Source organism: Jaculus jaculus, chromosome 12 (genome assembly GCF_020740685.1).
Source record: "Jaculus jaculus isolate mJacJac1 chromosome 12, mJacJac1.mat.Y.cur, whole genome shotgun sequence".
NCBI classification, from domain to species: Eukaryota; Metazoa; Chordata; class Mammalia; order Rodentia; family Dipodidae; genus Jaculus; species Jaculus jaculus.
In genome coordinates this window covers 67,376,570-67,395,687 of record NC_059113.1, presented here as the reverse complement: position 1 = coordinate 67,395,687, position 19,118 = coordinate 67,376,570, and the positions used below count along the sequence as shown (strand labels likewise).

The window sequence follows — 19,118 nt, the reverse complement described above, 5'->3', positions numbered from 1 at the left end:
AACATGATGCAGAGTTTCATTTAGGATGGCTTAGAACTTGTTCTGAACTTGTCTTAGTCTTGCAAGTGCCAGGATTACAGATGTGTGCCACCCTGTCTAGTTCTAATTTTCTATTATGAAAAGTTTCAAATATGTATGAAAGTGATGAGTTTCCATGTATTTATCACTAGCTTTGACAATGTCAACTGATGACAAATTTGTTTATATGTCATTCAACACCAAAATCATGTTGAAGCAAATACAGGATATTTATGATTTCATTTTTAAATATTTTAGCATGTGCCTAAAAGATGAATACTCTTTTAAAAAATGTAACTGCAATGCTATTATTAAACCTGACAAAACAATAATTTCTTAATATTATCAAACACTTAGCATTCAATTTCCACTAATTTTTGTGTTTGTTTATTGACCCAGTCATGGTCTGAATACAACTAAAGATTGAAGTTATGTGGGCAAGTTCCCCAAGAAAAGTACGAAAAGAAACATTCATGGGCTACTATATGTTACATAACAGAGGAAAAGCATAAGTGAAATAGGAGTGGGAAGGAGATAATAGTAATAGGAGTGGGATTGGGGAAAATGAATGTTGGAAATGACAAACGCATCTGCAACATTATTGGAACTCATTCATGTGAAATTATATATGATTTAATTTTTGTGCATTTATACATAATCATATAAAAGGATAACTACTAACGCAGTAATTAAGATGATCTTGATTATCTGGGACAGGGCTGGAGAGATACCTCAGTTGGTATGGTAAAGTGCTTGCCTTGCAAGCATGAAGACCTTATTTTGATCCCCAAAATTCATGCCTTTGTGTTGGTGCTCACTAGTAATCTCAGAACTTGTAGATGGAAATAAGCAGATCCCTGGGTGTGCTGGCCTAGTTGGTGAGTTACAGACCAGTGAGAGACTGTCTCAAAAAAGGTAGATAGGGGCTGGAGAGATGGCTTAGTGGTTAAGGCACATGCCTGCGAAGCCTAAGGACCCAGGTTTGATTCTCCAGGTCCCAAGTAAGCCAGATGCACATGGTGGCTCATGCGTCTGGAGTTCGTTTACAGTGGCAAGAGACCCTGGTGTGCCCATTCTCTCTCTTTGTCTCCCCCCCCCCATGTCTCAAATAAATAAATAAAAATAAATCTTTAAAAAAACAGTAGATAGTGCTTGAGATCCACATCTGAGGTTGTCCTCTGGCCTCAACATGAACACACATGTGTACCTGTACACATGAAAGAGAAAGAAAGATAAAGATTTGGGCTGGAGAGATAGCTTAGTGGTTAAGGTGCTTGCCTGCAAAGCCAAAGGTCCCAGGTTCAGTTCCCCAGGATCCATGTAAGCCAGATGCCCAAGGTGGTACCTGCATCTGGAATTTGTTTACAGTGGCTGGATGCCTTGGCATACCCATTCTCTCTCTCTATCTCCTTCTCTTTGTTTTTTGTTTTTTTTTCTCTCAAATAAATAAGTTGAAAAAAATAAAGCATTTAAAAAAGGCAAAATTTCAGGAAACTTGTAGTTTGTTTTAATTTTTCCTTTTTACTTGAATTTGAATTTAATGAATATGAATTGTTATATTCATTATCAAAATAATTTTCATATAAAATTATTTTATTTTATTTTTGGGGGGGTTCAAGGTAGGATTTCACTCTAGTCTGGGCTGACCTGGAATTCACAATGTAGTCTCAGGGTGGCCTCAAACTCATGGTAATCCTCCTACCTCTGCCTCCTGAGTGCTGGAATTAAAGGCATGCACCAGCATGCCCAGCTTTATTGTTTTATTAATTAGAAATTTTGTTGTATGGGCAAATCACGTGTTAGTCCCATTGCCCTCCTCCCCACCCCATTCCACTGAGGACCCTTCTCAGTGGGGTTATTGGTTTTGTTTTGCTTTGTTTTGAGTTAGGGTCTCACTCTATCTCAGGCTGACCTTGTATTCACTATGTAGTCTCAGAGTGGCCTTGAATTCATGGTGATACTCCTACCTCTGCCTCCCCAGTACTGGGATTAAAGTCATGGGCCACCAAGCCTGGTAGGGTTACTGGTTTTAACCATGGGATTATGGTTTACAAATGCAGCAGTGAGTCATAGTGGGAGGGAGCAGTGTGTCTGGATATTCCCACCCTGTGGCTCTTAAAATCTTTCTGCCCCCTCTTCAATAATGTTTCCTGGACCTTGGCAGATGTGTTTTAAGTCTACTTTAGTGTTGAGTTCTCAGCAACTTCTGGATTTCTGCTTTGATACGTTTTGAAGTCCTCAGTGTCTATCACCATCTCTCCAGTGCAGGTTGTCAGTCTCACTGTGAGAGCAGCACTCATAGTTAACTTGCCATTTCCTCTGTTGTGTCACCTGGACCCTGGCTGAGGTACAGTGTGGTGGCTTATCTCATGATAGAGTGTCAGCTATCTTTTTTTGTCGTGTTGATGGATTTTGGTACTCTCCAATTTTCACTGCCTTCTATAAAAAAGCTCCAATGGGGAGTGAAAGCATCATGGGTTAAAGGGGATAAGCATAGTTAATAGAGGTTTTGATGGGTGTAGCCTGTATTTTGGCCAAAGACTAGGGAAAGCTTCTCACTGGAGTCCATGACCCCCATCTCCATAGGATTCTGACTTTGTTTCTAGTACCATCTTTGAGTTCCTTCACAATGAACAGGCCTTTTAACCAGAGAGGTATTGATTACTCACATACACTGAGTGCCACCATTGCACAGCTGTGTACATCTTCTCCAGCTGGTTGATTTTGTATCATGTTTCCCCAGAAGCTCATGTAGTACTTTCTAGGACTACGAGTGAGGACAATGGTGTCACCTGGACCCTAGCTGGTATGATCTCTTAATGTTCTGTGTCAGCAGCTTGTGGTGTCTTTAGCAGTGAGTGATCAAGTGCTTTGACTAAAGCCAGCCTTATTTTGGAGACCTCTTAGGTCTCTCTGGCCAATAGCTCACTGTCGTGTATAACCCATTTCTGGCACTTGGAATTACAAGCCAGAGCTTCCTTCTGTCCCTCTCTGGGGCCCTTCTGCTGAGATATTCTCTCCTCTATTGAGAGTTATATCTTTTAGTTTTCTATCCAAGAGAAAAGTTTCTATGGTATTAATTCATGCTGCTTTAGTTTTGTGTAAATAATCCCCCACTCTTACTTTCACCTTCCCCCAAGATTCTTCCACCCCCTAGTAGCTGTTCTTCTAGTTGCCTGTCAAGTATACCTGCAACTCAAGCTGTTACAGTTTAGGGACCACATATGAGGGAGTTCATTCAGTATGATTTGTCCCCAAGGTCTCCATTTTCCTACAAATTTTAATTACATCATTTTTTCTTACCACTGAGTAGAATTCTATGTATATGTGTACCACATCTTCATTAACAAGTCATCTGTTGGTGGGCATCTGGACAAATTCTAGTTTGTTAGACTTATTATTTTTTAAATGCAATCCTTTTTCTTTTTAAAAAAATATTTATTTGAGAGAGAGAGAAAATGGGCACACCAGGGTCTCAATCCATTGCAAACGAACTTTAGACACATGCACCCTCTTGAGTATCTGGCCTATGTAGGTCCTGAGGAATTGAACCGGGGTCCTTTGGCTTTGTAGGCAAATGCCTTAACTGCTAAGCCATCTCTCCAGCCTTGTTAGACTTATTTGAAAGATGCTTTTATTATGGAAAAATTCTGCAACCAATGTCATCCTATTTATGAGAGAAAGGGAAAACATGAATAGGCCAGGGCTTCCTACTACTGCAGATAAACTCTATAGACACATGTACCTCTTTGTGCATTTGGCTTTAGGTGAGTGGTGGGGAACTGAACCCAGGCCATAAGGTCCTGCAAGCAAGTGAGCCATTTCCCTAGTCTCTTTCTATATTTTTATTCATCATCTTTTTATATCCTATTATCTTTCTCCTCTTTCTATTTGTAAAAACTTTTGCTTTAGACATTTATTTATATTTGCCACTTAGGTAAAATATGTAGTCTTCCTTTTGTGCTAAAGAAGATGTGAATTAAAGTTTCATATTAGAGAGGTTAGCTTTGTAGTATAAGAGGTACTATTATTTGCCTTATGAGTTGGAAGAGAGGCAGGCAGGAGAAGCTTGACAACTTGAATATTGCTCTAAAATTAAGTCATCACAGTTTAATAAACCATTGTTAGTGTTTTGAATTCTCAGCAGATCCAACCAATCATTCAAAATATTCCTGAGGGGGCTGGAGAGATGGCTTAGCAGTTAAGCGCTTGCCTGTGAAGCCTAAGGACCCCGGTTCAAGGCTTGGTTCCCCAGGTCCCACGTTAGCCAGATGCACAAGGGGGCTCACCGTCTGGAGTTCGTTTGCAGAGGCTGGAGGCCCTGGCACGCCCATTCTCTCTCTCTCTCCCTCTATCTGTCTTTCTCTCTGTGTCTGTCGCTCTCAAATAAATAAATAAAAAATTTAAAAAAAAATCCTGAGGAATTTTCTAATCCTAACAAACCATAATTAGCTTATGGTGTACTTCTCTATTTTCATAGAAATTTGGGAATTAAGTTCTTGGAAACATTTCTTTTTGGGAATAGATTTTTGTAACATCACTGATATAATCCTCATTTCTAAGAAACTGAAATATTCCACTTGAGTGTTAGGCATGTCTAAAACTCACCTATTTAACAAAAATGTTTAGATTTTAACCATTTTTCTTGTGAATCTTTTACACCTATCTTTTTTTTTTTTTTTTTTAATTTTTTTTTTTTTTGGTTTATTTTTATTTATTTCTTTGAGAGCGACAGACACAGAGAGAAAGAGGCAGACAGAGAGAGAGAGAGAGAGAGAGAGAATGGGCACACCAGGGCCTCCAGCCACTGCAAACGACCTCCAGATGCGTGCGCCCCCTTGTGCATCTGGCTAATGTGGGACCTGGGGAACCGAGCCTCGAACCGGGGTCCTTAGGCTTCACAGGCAAGCACTTAACTGCTAAGCCATCTCTCCAGCCCTTTTACACCTATCTTTTAAGATGTACAGGATAGTATTTAAGAACATGTATCTTACCTTAGAATGGCATAGGATTGGCAAATGTAAACAAGTTAACTAAGAATATCTGGTAGAAATCATGTAGAGGCTGATTAATTTTGCTATATTATGATAAAATCGCTTTTAATTTTCCTGAATTCTAATGATGAGGTGTTTAGTAGATGTTAGCAATTAGGACAGCTAGTTGAATATGTAGAAAATACATTTATGCTACTAATCTTTTCTTTGTTTTCTGTTTTATGTTGTATCAGATTCGCTCAATTGAAGGCCAGTATGGCACACTTCAAGCATATGTGACTCCAAGAATTCAACCCAAAACCTGCCAGGTTCACCAATACCACATCAAACCTCTTTCACTCCATCAAAGAACTCACTATATTGATCATGATAGGTAGGATGGAAGAACAATTGGGTTATTTTAAAGTTACTATTCTGTTCATTCAAGCCTGCTTTTTATTTTTTATTTTTTAGTTATTTATCTGAAAGAGAGAGACAGAGGCAGATAGGGAGGGAGGGAGGAAGGGAGAGAGAGAGAATAGGCATGCAAGGGCCTCTAGCCACTCTAAACAAACTCCAGACACATGCACCCCCTTACATCTAGCTTACATGGGTCCTGGGTACTCAAACCTGGGTCCTTAGGTTTTGCAGGGAAGTGCCTCAAACATTAATCTATCTCTCCAGCCTGCTGTTGCTGCTTTTAAATTTGTTTACTTATTTATTTGAGAAACAGAGAGAAAGAGGCAGATATATAAAGAGAGAATTGGAGCCCCAGGGTCTCTAGTCACTGCAAACCTGCTTCAGATATATTCACCACCTTATGCATCTGGTTTTTATGGGTACTGGGGAATCAAACCTTGGTCCTTGGGCTTCACAGGCAAGCATCTTAACTGCTAATCCATCCCTCCAGCCCAGCCCTCTGCTTTTTATATTTATAGTATAAATTCTGGGAGTTGTTTCTAACTTTAAAAATTAATTATTTTAACTTGCAGGTATAACAGCTAGCTATGAATTTAATATTTCTAATCAATACATATTTCTAATTAATACAAGATTCTTATCTTGGAAGCTTTATTGAATTGAACTTTTCTGCCATCTTGTTTTCCATTCTGAGATCATTGGAGTAGAAGTTTCCTCAAATACCTTTGATGAATAGATGGTGTTTATCATTGAGATGACATAGTGGCTCCCTGTGAACATGCTTCATGGCATTAGCCTTCATTTAATATTTCCTTTTTGTTGTACCATGAGGAATGCTGATAGAGCAGTTGATTATGATAGTTCCCATTATTTATAACTTCCATTCCAACTTAAGCATCCTCCTGTTTTTTGGACAAGAAAACATAGGCTTGGGTGAAAGGGAAAGGAAAGAGATGGATAATGATGGAGTGCTTTGTCGTATGTATTGTGGCAGGTACTTATGTATATAATGTAATTATTTTAGACATGCTCCATAATGCCCAGTGCTTGCTCTTTCCCCCTACCCCCCCCAACCCCTCTTTGAGGCAGGGCCTTGAACTCACTATCTCATAGAGGGATGACAGGCATATACCATTACACTCAGTTTATGTAATTCTGGATCAAATCCAGATCATTCATATGTTATGCAGGTATTCTACTGATAGAGCAATGTTCCCAGTCCTATTCTTACTTAATTCTCAAAGTAAGACTGGTCATGTCTCAATTTTGCAAATAAGAAATGGAGGCTTAGAAACCCAAGTCATTTCCTGATAGAACCAGAGCCAAAGTTTGCATTCTTTCTAAAGCAGTTTGCAAATAAATAAATATAAAATAACTGTATAGAATTTGACCATGATATAAGGAAGAGAACTCCCCAGGAAGATTTCTGGATAACATTGAAGAGAATCAATTCCTGGCTTTGTTGTTTAATCACTTGTTTTAATTTCTTGTGGCACTGGGGATTCATCCCAGGACCAGGACTTCATTCATACTAAGCAAGCTCTATATCACTGAGCTACATACACAGCCCCTTTTTTATTTTGAGAAAGGGTCTTACTAAATTATATAGGCTGTCCTCAAACTTGCATCTTTTTGTTTCAGCCTCCCAAATACCTGGGATATAGGGATGACGACCAGGTTTGGCTGAGAAATAAATTCTTTTTGGTCTATTTTCCTGATTAAAGTCATGGCTAAGGGACTGGGGAGATGACCGTGTAAGCATGAATTTTGAATTTCCACCATCCAAGTAAAAGTGGGCACATTGGCATGTACCTATAATCACACCAGTAGGGAAGTAGACAAGAGAATCCCTAGGGCTAAGTAATTGAGCCAAATCTGTGATCTGTAGGTGCAGTGTGAGACCCTGTCTCAAATATTATGGTTGAAAACAACTCAGGAAGCCACCTGACATCAGCCTCTGTTCTCCTCACACATGCACACCTGTACACACTTGTGTACCCACATACATATGAATATGCATGCATATATCCACAAACCACATATATATGCAGAAAGAAAAGGTCAAAGTTAGCATTAATAGAAGCAGTTTAGTGTGCTAGAAGTGACATTTGGGAACTAGATACTTTTAAATACTAGAACTTTATTTTTTCTTTTTTTGTTGTTTGCTTTTTGAGGTAGGGTGTTGCTCTATCCCAGGATGTCCTGGAATTCACTATGTAGTCTCAGACTGGTCTTGAACTCACAGCAATCCTCCTACCTCGGCCTCCCAAATCCTGGGATTAAAAGCGTGTATCACCACACCTGGCCTAGAACTTTTAAACAATGAAATTATGTTATAAGATACCCAGTACAAGTGCAGGTCTAGGCACACATTACATTTTTTTCATAAATTAAAATGTTCACTTATTTGATATATAAGATAATTCATCATAATCATAAGAAAATGTATTATTGATAACTTTAATATGTGAGCATATTGCAAATTGTCAATATTCCTATTGTCCCTATTCCTCTGCCCCCATTCTACGGAGGGCCCTCCTTAGTGGGGTTATTGGTAATCACTGTGGGGTCATAAGTACACCATTCTTCGGGTAGGCTAGTGCTTCAGAATACACCTTCCCACCCTGTGGTTCTTAGATTCTTTCTGCCTGCTCTTCACAATGTTTCCTGAGCCTTGGAGGGCATGTTATAAGCCTCCTTCAGTGTTAAACTATCAGCAGCCTTTGATTTTCTGCTTTGAAGAGTTTTGAGGTTCTTCACTGTCTACTGCCATCTTCCTGGTGGAGGCTCTCAGGTTAGCAGTGAGAGCAGCACTCATATTTAATCCACCACTTCTTTTGTAATGTTTCCTTGGCTCTGGCAGATGTGATAGAGATGACTTATATTGTGCTAGGCAGTAGGCTTTTTTGCTTGTCAAACTGATAGGTCTTGGGTCTTCCCAGTATTTGTTGCCATCTGTAAAAAACAGATTCTATAGCCAAGAATGAGATCAGCATGGGCAAAAGGTGATGAACACACACATTTAAAAGACTTTTTTGGGGGGAGGGTGAGATAGGGTGTCACTCTAGCCCATGCTGACCTGAAATTCACTATGTAGTCTCAGAGTGGCCTCAAACTTACTGCAGTCCTTAAAGGCGTGTGCCACTGCATCTGGCTAGAAGACTTAATAGGGATAACCTCTCCATTTAGCCAAAGAATGGTGAAAACTTCCCTCTAGGGACTATGACCTTCCAAGCCAGAGGCTTCTGACTTGGTATGAATTCCATCCCAGTGAGTGGGTCTCATATTCAAGCAAAGAGAAGTTGATTATCCCCATACTCTGTGAACCACTATTTCACAGGCTGGTTGATTTATAGCTTGCAGGATTCCCTGCTTATTCGTGCTGTTTAGGAATTTTATTACCTAGCAGCTCACATAGCACTTTCCAGCATTATGACAGCTAGTCATAAGTGAGCTTGTTTCCATCTCAGTTGCAACATGATCTCTCAATGTCCTTTGACTACAGCCTGTGTTGTCTTCAGCAAGAGGGTCTTACCATTTAGGTCTGGTGGGTGACCAGGTGCTTTGGCAATGGCCTGCATTTTTGGGTGGGGGTGAGGGGATCGTTTCATAGGCCTCTGACCAACAGCTCGCTATGGGGCGGTAACCCAGTTCTGATACTGGGATTTACCAGCAACAGCCTATGTTTTAAGGTAAAGCAAAGAGAACTTTTTTCTTTCTTTTTTTAAATTTTTTTGTTGTTCATTTTTTATTTATTTATTTGAGAGCGACAGACATCGGGAGAAAGACAGATAGAGGGAGAGAGAGAGAATGGGCGCGCCAGGGCTTCCAGCCACTGTAAACGAACTCCAGACGCGTGCACCCCCTTGTGCATCTGGCTAACGTGGGACCTGGGGAACCGAGCCTCGAACTGGGGTCCTTAGGCTTCACAGGCAAGCGCTTAACCGCTAAGCCATATCTCCAGCCCTCTTTTTTCTTTTTTTTGAGGTAGGGTTTTTCTTTAGCCCAGGCTGACCTGGAATTCACTGTGTAGTCTCAGGGTGGCCTTGAACTCACGGTAATCCTCCTACCTCTGCCTCCCAAGTGCTGGGATTAAAAGTGTGTGCCACCACGCCGAGCAGAAAACTTAGTTTTTTGTAGAAAACTTAATTTTCTTTATTTTATTTTTTAAATTTGTTTGGTGTTGTTTATTTATTTATATTTGAGAGCAACAGACATAGAGAGAAAGAGGCAGATAGAGAGAGAGAGAATGGGTGCGCCAGGGCCTCCAGCCACTGCAAATGGACTCCAGACACGTGCACCCACTTGTGCATCTGGCTAACATGGGTCCTGGGGACTCGAGCCTTGAACCAGGGTCCTTAGGCTTCACAGGCAAGCGCTTAACTGATAAGCCATACCTCAAGCCCATAGAAAACTTAATTTTTAAGATGTGTGTTCAAACTATGCATAGTGGCTCACACCTATAATCTCAGAACTTAGAGGCTAAGGCAGAAGAATTACCATGTGTTCAAGGTCAGCCTAGCCTATATAGTGAGACTCTATTTCTAATTAATTTTTTAAAATAAAGTATTCATTTAGTTGGTATTGCAAAATTCTTCTTATAAATGTGTACATGTAATGCTTTCATGGATTCATACACAAATGCATCTGTCTATGAATTACAGACCCATGAATACACTGACTCTAACAGGCCAGTTCAGTTTTGCTGAAGTTCACTCCTGGGTAGTGTTTTGTCTGCCTGAAGTTCCTGAAAAGCCTCCAGCAGGAGAATGTGTGACATTTTACTTTCAGAACACCTTTCTGGATACACAGCTTGAAAGTACCTATAGGTAAATCTAACTTAATGCTGGTTAATAAATACTCTGTCTCTCATATATATATATATATATATCTCACACCAAATAATGCAGGAATAATTTCCAAATGATTAAAAACATATACTGCTCAAGAGAAGTTATTAAAAAATAGAATTAGGAAAGTGATGAGTAAAGACAAATATGCAAAGATGAGTTTCCTTCCTAAATTACCAACATGTTATGTGTTATATTAACTAGTTAGACAATACTTTAAAATACCATGTCAGAGTGACAATATTTATAAAATTTATAATATTTTAATTAAAAAATATGTGGAATTGGCTGGGCATGGTAGCAAACACCTTTAATCCCTGCACTTGGGAGGTAGAAGAATTACTGTGAGTTCAAGACCAGCCTGAACCTATATAGTGAATTTCAGATCTGCCTGGGCTAGCAAGACCCTACCTCAAAAACAACAAAAAAGAAATAGGTGAAATTGGCTGGAAAGATGGCTCAGCAGTTAAAAGCCTTACTTTCAAAGCCTTATGACCCAGGTTCAGTTCCCCAGCACCCAGACACACAAAGTGGTGTATGTGTCTGGAGTTCATCTGCAGCAGCAGGAGGCCCTGGTGTGCTCATTCTCTTACTCTCTTTCAATATAAATATTTAAAACAGAATTTAACAAAAGAAATATATAAGATTTTCATGATAATGGTATTATATGTTCTAAAAATGATTAAATGGAGTAATATAGTCTATAGTCATTGATATGAAGACAGGTGGCAGTACTTCCCAAACTGATTTTGATATTTATCTTAATTCTAATGACATAACTTTTTTCTTTGCCATTCTGTCTTTAAATATTCTTTCCTTAGCAGTCAAAACTCTGTCCTTCAAGGCTCAATTTAATAGCTGACATTTTTTTTCTTTTTATGTATTTATTTGGTGGAGGGGAGCAGATAGAGAAAGAATGGGCACGCCAGAGCCTCTAGCCACTGCAAATGAACTCCAGACACATGTACCACCTTGTGCATATGGCTTCACATGGATACTGGGGAATCAAACCTAGATTCTTTGGCTTTGTAGGCAAGCACCTTAACTGTTCACCCCTTTTTTTTCTTTTTAATTAAATGTGAGTAGTATGCATGTACATGTGTATATGTGTGTGTGTGGAGGGCAGGGGTTAACCTTGAATATCTTCCTCAGTAACTATTCACCATATGTGTGTGTGTGTGTGTGTATGTATGTGTATATATATATATATATATATATATATATATATATATATATATATATATATTTTGTTTTTGTTTTTGATTTTTGAGGTAGGGTCTCACTCTAGTCCAGGCTGACCTGGAATTCACTATGTAGTCTCAGGCTGTACTTAAACTCACAGTGATCCTACTACCTGTGCCTCCCAAGTACTAGGATTAAAGGTGTGTTCCACCATGCCCAGTTCGCCTTACATATTTTTTAATTTTTTTGTTTATTTTTATTTATTTGTTTGAGAGCGACAGATAGAGAAAGGTGCAGAGAGAGAGAGAGAATGGGCATGCCAGGGCCTCCAGCCACTGCAAACAAACTCCAGATGCATGCATCACCTTGTGCATCTGGCTTACGAGGGTCCTGGGGAATCAAGCCTTGAGCTAGAGTTCTTAGGCTTCACAGGCAAGCACTTAACCACTAGGCCATCTCACCAGCCCCTCACCTTGTATTTTGAGAAATTTTCTTCACTGAACCTGGAGCTTGTCAACTGGGCTAACAAGCGTCTGCCTCCCAGTGTTAGGATTACAGGTGCATACCATCATTTACATGGGTGTTGGGGATCTATACTCAGTTTCTCATGCTTGCACATGTGCATTGTATTTTATTAAATGAGCTATCTCCTTAGCCATTAATAGCTACCTTTCTTACTAGAATTCCTCTATATCCATACCTTTTTTGTGTGTGTTTGTGAGACAGAGTCTGACTTTGTAGTGTAGGCAGCATAGAACTCACTGTCTCCCTTCCTCAGCCTTTGCTAAGTGCTGGGATTAAAGCACGTGCCCACCATGGCTAGCTCAGTCTGTTTTTAGTTATATGTATGTATGTATGTATGTATGTATGTATGTATGTATGTATGTATGTATGTGTGTGTGTATGTGTGTGTTTAAATACCTTAACATGTGGCTTTGCCCATGGTTGGTGTTTTCAGGGTCTTGAATGAAATATGGTATACTTGGCAGTAGTTCAGATGCATGTGTTTGTATCTAGCCACAGTTAGGTTTGAATCTTGGCTCTGGAACCTTAGCCGGTTACTTAACTCTCTGTACTTTAGCTTTCTGAAGAATGGAAATAGCAGCATTTGTTTCATTGAATTATTATGTTGGGGACAAAAAACATGTAAGTCATTCCACCGTGTTTATTAAATATCATTTGTTATGATTAGAGAGTAATCCAGGCTTGCTGGCACAGTTCTGTAATCTAGCCTGTGTCCTTGTTTCAAAATGAGAAGTTAAAAATAGGGCTGGTGGAAGAAAGGAGGGAAGGGAGAAGAAGGAAGGAAAAGAAAAAAAAAAGAAATAGAAATGTCATGATTTCAAAAATACAGTTGGGATCAAAATAGTAAAGTTGTATTGTTCATGTTTCTAGCAAAAACAGCATTTGTCCACAGCTACTCAATATAAATTGTGTGTGTGTGTGTGTGTGTGTGTGTGTATGTGTTTGAAAACCAAATCCCAGCACTTGGGAGGCAGAAGTAGGGGGATCACCTTGAGTTCCAGGCCAGCCTCAGACTACATAGTGAATTCCAGGTCAGCCTGGGCTAGAATAAGATCCTACCTCGAAAAAAAGGGAGGGAAGAGAAGGAAAAGGGTACGCTAGGGTCTCTTGTCGCTGCAGATGACCTCCAGATTCATGAGCCACTTTGTGCATCTGGCTTTACATGGGTATTGGGCAATCAAACCCAGGCTATCCACCTTTATAAGCAAGCGCCTTTAATCATGGAGCCACCTGCCCAGCCCCAAAGCCATGTTTCTTGAAGGAAAATGAGGGTTGTATTGCCACAAGTAATGGCAGTGAGTGCAGTTCTGGAAAAACATATGTACTTCTTTCAAGTGTGATACCAGATTTCCTTTAAAAATAAAGCTTGTAGTTATAGTTTTGTGTGATTACATCAAATTATACATCACCTATATAAGTAACCAAGCAATTCTACATATTTTGTATATGATATTAGCTGTTGGAAATATTGATAATGAATAAGCAAGTATTTTAAATGAAGTACATGTAATTTATGTCTTAAAGATACATATTTCTAGTAGGATCTTTGGTTTTATGAGTTCAGTAGCTGAATTAATGACTAGTAAAACCTTAAGTATGCTTTATGTTATAACATAGACACATGAAATGTATTTATGGGGCCACTTCCTTCTACAGCTTTTCCTTAAAAATATGTTGATTTTTATAGAAAAGGAGAAGGAATTTTTAAATCTGACAACATTTCTACAATATCCATCCTAAAAGACGTGCTTTCTAAAGAAGCGACCAAAAGGAAAATTAACCTCAACATATCATATGGTAAAAAGAAAAAAAGGAAAATCATTCGTTCTGATTTTTTGCAATTGTTGAAATAGTAATGTTTCTAATGAAAGTGACTTACCTAATTGTGCCTGGTCAACTTCTTCCAGAGATAAATGAAATATCAGTCAAACATACTTTAAAGCTTATTCATCCGAAGCTGGAGTTCCAGTTGCTTCTGGCTAAGAAGGTGCAGTTAATTGATGCTTTAAAAGTAAGTACATGTGTCATGGACTAGTAATCATTCTTTCATATACAAGGATTTCTAAATTATAAATACTTAAATGTTACACTGGGTTGATTTTTGATCATTAAAGTACTTTTATTTTTTTAATTTTAAATAAGGAATTGCAGGTTCATGAAGGAAATACGAACTTTCTGATTCCAGAATATCGCTGTATTCTAGAAGAGGCAGACCACTTACAAGAAGAATACAAAAAGCAACCTGCACATCTTGAAAGACTCTATGGTGAGTGGACCATTGTAGAATATCTTGCTACATTCTTTTTCAGTGGTGCTCTGTTTGCAGAGGAGCATGTGAGAGTAGCTAGGCACAGAAACAAGACAAAGATTATAGCTATCATGGCAGCCAACTTAAATAGCCAACACAAAATAGTTCTTTATTTTGCCATGCTAAGTTTTAAAGTTGAATTTTTTTACTTGATCAAATATAAGCAAAATGTAAAAATGAAATTATGCTTGAATATGCATAGGTACATCCGAGGAAACATGGAAAACTGCACCATAGGAGTCTGCACTGTACTTGACACAAATAATTTTCAGGTTCAATTGCTATTGTAATGTAGCATATTTTTAGGCAAGATTTAATAAAGGATAGTGATAAAATGTACCAACTTATAGTTTAAAATTTGTTTTGCATTGGTGGTAAGAAGTTGAGTGTTTTTGAAAGAAAAAGAAAGAACAATGGAAATGAGGGGAGAGAAGTAGGGAGGGAGGAAGGAATACTTTAAGAAAGTTTTATTAGCAGTCAGACCTATTGTCTACATCACTCTCTACCATCTTCTTGATCAGGTGAGATATGTAGCCTTTGTAATAGCTTAGTAAGATAGATGCTTTTATTTTATTTTTCATGTTCTTTAACTGAAATATAACACTGAAGAGTTTATTGTCACATACGTAGTTAGTGGCAAAGCCTTCTTACTTTGACATGTATGCTTTCTGCACTGTTCCATAGTTAATTGGTATCTGTCCACACTGGTCCTTGAACTAACCTGCTGAATTTCTTATATATCCAAAACTTTCTCACAAAATACAATGATAACAGTGCCTTAGTGTTTAGTCTATGAAAATTATAGGATATTGATCCTATAGTAACTTAGGATTGGTGGGACAGATCCACTATCTCTTATTGGTAACTCTAACACCAACATTCTTCTTTAAATTTTTAAATTTTTAAAAATTTTATTTATCTATTTGTAAGCAGAGAGAGAGAGAGAGAAAGAGAGAGAGAATGAGTGTGCCAGGACACGCAGCTACTGCAAATGCACTACAGAGCATCTGGTGTTAGGTTGATATCGGAGAATCGAACCCAGGCTTTGCAGGTAAATGCCTTAACTGCTGAGCAATCTCCAGCCCCTGGAACCAAAGCTCTTTCTGTAGATCATTTGACAGTGAAATCTGAATTGATGATAATGCCCGATGTAAACTGACATGAGGGTATTTTTAATCTTTTTAGTCCAGACAATGTTCACCCATGTATTTTACTACAAAAAATACGAGGGCTAATGAAATGGCTTAGCAGTTAAGGCATTTGCCTGCGAAGCCTAAGGATCTTCGTTCGATTCCCCAGGACCCACGTAAGCCAGATGCACAAGGGGGTGCATGCGTCTGGAGTTCATTTGCAGTGGCTAAAGGCTCTGGCACAGCCATTCTCTCTTTCTTTCTATCTGCCCCCCCTTAAATAAATAAATATGGAAAATATTTTTAAAATGTATATCTAAAAAAAATACTAGTTTTTAAATTTGATGTTGCAACTCAGTCTCTCTGGGTATATCCCTTTTATATCCTATTCCCAAACTATGGAAAAATCTGAAATATGCCTTGCCATTCTTTTTTTTTTTTTTTTTTTTGTGGGAGAAAAGAGTTTATTTTGGCTTACAGTCTTGAGGAAGCTCCATAATGGCAGGGGAAAATGATGGCATGAACAGAGGGTGGACATCACCTCCTAGCAAACATCAGGTGGATAACAACAGCAGGAGAGTGTGTCAAACACTGGCATACCTTGCCATTCTTAAAACTCAAAGGCAAAATAATGTGCTCAGATCCACAAGTCTTTTGACTTTCAAGTCACATCCTAAGAATGGTATATTTGGGTGGAATGGGTTTTTTGTGTGTGATTTTTTTTTTTTTTTTCAAGCTAGGGTCTCACTCTAGCCTAGGCTAACCTCTTTTTAGTCCCAGGCTGGCCTTGGACTCATGATGATCCTCCTACCTCTGCCTCCCGAGTACTGGGATTAAAAAAGTCATGTGCCACCCATGCCTGGCAGAATGCTTTAGATAAAACAGCTCAATATAAGAATTATCACTTGTGGCCACGCATGGTGGCACACGCCTTTAATCCTAGCACTCAGTAGGCAGAGGTAGGAGGATCGCTGAGAGTTCAAGGCCACCCTGAAACTACATAGTGAATTCCAGGTCAGCCTGAACTAGCGTGAGACCCTACCTCAGAAAACCAAAAAACAAACAAAAATAATAATCACTTGTGATGATATATGTTCCAATATAAATTAAAAATGGCCATCCATTGACTGTCTGAATTAATGGCTTATAATAAGTTACTAAAAGTTGTTAAATATTTCTATCTTGAAATTTGCCTTAAAATCCTCCCCAAATCAACTTTTTTTGTTGTTGTTTTGTTTATCAAGGTAGGTTTCACTGTAGCTCAGGCTGTCCTGGAACTAACTATGTATCTCAGGGTGGCCTTGAACTCAGGGTGATTCTCCTACCTCTGCCTCCCTAGTGCTGGGATTAAAGGTGTGTGCCACCACACCCAGACCCAAATCAACATTTTTTAAAGCAGCAACCCTTTTGGGCTTATAAGTTAAATAATTGAATTTGTGGTACTTATAAATAGAATATGACACATTAAAGAAATAATCAATGAGAGGAAGTAACATTTTTCTTTATAGGCATGATCACTGATCTTTTCATAGATAAATTTAAGTTCAAAGGCACCAATGTAAAAACCAAAGTACCTCTTCTACTAGAGATTCTTGACAGCTATGATCAAAATGCACTGATTGCTTTCTTTGATGCAGCATGAAAGACAAGCAAGGTAAGAGCCAAGCAGGTGAGTGGTCTGTTTAACAGAAGAATGTTAAAGCAGAACACAAGTCACTTTTCATAGATAAAAATGTTTGCAGTATGATGACCTTATTTCTTGAAACTGTTTAAAACTCTACATTTTAATTTTATTTTTAAAATCTAAGTACAGTTAGATGTGGTAGCTCATGCCTATAATTTCAACACTCCGGAGGTTGAGACAGAACTGCTGAATGTTCAAGAACAGTTGAGCGTAGGCTACAGAGTGAGACCCTGTCTCAAATATCCAAAATAAATAAGTGGAATGGTTATAAAAGATTATTAATGAATTTTTGGCAAGTGATATTTTAATTTATAAATTAAAAATTAGAAAATAAAAATAGGGCCAGAGAGATGGCTTAGGGGTTATGGTACTTGCCTATGAAGGCTAAGGACCCAGGTTCACTTCCCTAGTACCCACTAAGCCATATGCACAAGGTCGCACATACATCTGGAGTTCGTTTATAGTGGCTGGAGGTCCTGGTGCACCCATTCTATCTGCCTCTCTGTCTTTCTCTGTCGTAAATAAAATATTTAAATAAATAAAATATTTGTACAAGAAAATAAAATTTTATAAGGTACATGTATAAACTGTGTTTTAAAAGTATACTATTTATTTTTTATTTATTTGCATGTGTGTGTGTGAGAGAGAGAGATTGAGTCATCATCTCTTACCATTGTAATCAAATCCCTGTCAGGCTTTATGTGGGTGGCTAGGGAATTGAACCTCAGGCCTACAGACATGGCCAGCAAGTGTCTTTAACCACTAAGCCATTTCCCCAGGCCCTCAAAATGTACTTTTTAATATATTAGCTTATCTGATCTTCATAACTGTTCTGTAAGTTTGTAGTTAGTATTTTATAAAGCTTAGACCAGAGCTCAAGTTATGATATTTGTGTCCTTGTTTCTTATGTCATCAGTAGTGGAAATAACCTACCAATTAATTTTTTTCTAGGAGTTGGAATTGAATTGCAGCTGACTTCTTCCTTGCTTGGTGATATTGTATGATCCTGCTTCAGTCTGTGAAATTATTGACTTGGCTTAGTGCTGTAGATTGTGGTCAGGGAAATAAGCAGAACTTGCTCTCACTGGAGGAATCTTAACTTGATATGCTGGTGCTGCACCCTGCCAGGCCACACAAGTTTACAATTGAAGAGTTACTATTCCTACATTCTTGCTGAACTATCCACTAAATTCCTTTATATTTGTGTATGAAAGAAAACAAGACTTTGAAGCTATAGTAGAACTTTTGCTTATTAATCAACCTCACTCATTTCAGGGGAGTATGGACAGTTTAAAAACATTTTAAAGATAATAGAAGTTTTTTTTTTTTTAAATTTTGCTTACTTATTTATTTGAGAGCGACAGACAAAGAGGGAGATAGAAAGAATGGGCACTCCAAGGCCTCCAGCCACTGCAGACGAATCAGAAGTGTGAGTCCCCTTATGCATCTGGCTAGCGTGGATCCTGTCTAGCCTCCAACCAGGGTCCTTAGGCTTCACAGGCAAACACTTAACTGCTAAGCCATCCCGTCCTTTGTTTTTAAAAAAGGTAGATTCATTTTTTTCATAAAACAATGACTGTTAGTTGTATTACATTATATTTTTATGTGCAATTTTTAAACATTAAATGTAAAAATTTGTTAAAGGTATATGGTGAGTTTTATTTTTCAAGGCCATATTATTTTTACTGTATTTATTTATAGGAGGGTGTTGGGGATTGAATCCAGGGCTCTGCACATGCTAAGAATGTGCTTGCTTGCTGAGCTACATCCTAGCCTGTTTTGTTTGTTTGTTTGTTTTTAGAGATAAGGTCTCACTCTAGCCCAGGCTGACCTGGAACTCACTATGGAGTCTTAGGGTGGCCTCGAATTTACAGCGGTCCTCTCTGCCTCCCTAGTGCTGGGATTAAAGGCGTGCACCACCACGCCCGGCGCTAGCCTTTTTTGATAAGCAGCTTCTCTCTGGGTCAGTAGGGTATCTGGTGTGCTTTTCTTTTGCCTACCACCTCCAGGAATAATAAAAACGACTCT

General features: G+C 38.6%; 1 protein-coding gene across 2 annotated transcripts in view; it reads left to right on the top strand.

The window, feature by feature from the left end:
• Positions 1–18,435, top strand: part of Bbs7 (Bardet-Biedl syndrome 7) — a 75,629-nt gene extending 57,194 nt beyond the window's left edge. The window contains exons 14-20 of one of the 2 annotated variants that reach the window (XM_045131284.1): positions 5,246–5,385; positions 10,076–10,240; positions 13,656–13,765; positions 13,876–13,979; positions 14,111–14,234; positions 16,915–17,075; positions 18,042–18,435. In XM_045131284.1, coding sequence (XP_044987219.1) covers positions 5,246–5,385; positions 10,076–10,240; positions 13,656–13,765; positions 13,876–13,979; positions 14,111–14,234; positions 16,915–17,048 — 777 coding nt within the window. In that variant the 3' untranslated portion in view covers positions 17,049–17,075; positions 18,042–18,435. The remainder of the gene's footprint in view (positions 1–5,245; positions 5,386–10,075; positions 10,241–13,655; positions 13,766–13,875; positions 13,980–14,110; positions 14,235–16,914; positions 17,076–18,041) is intronic. The other variant, XM_045131283.1, reaches the window with a different exon arrangement.
• Positions 18,436–19,118: the final 683 nt, after the last annotated feature.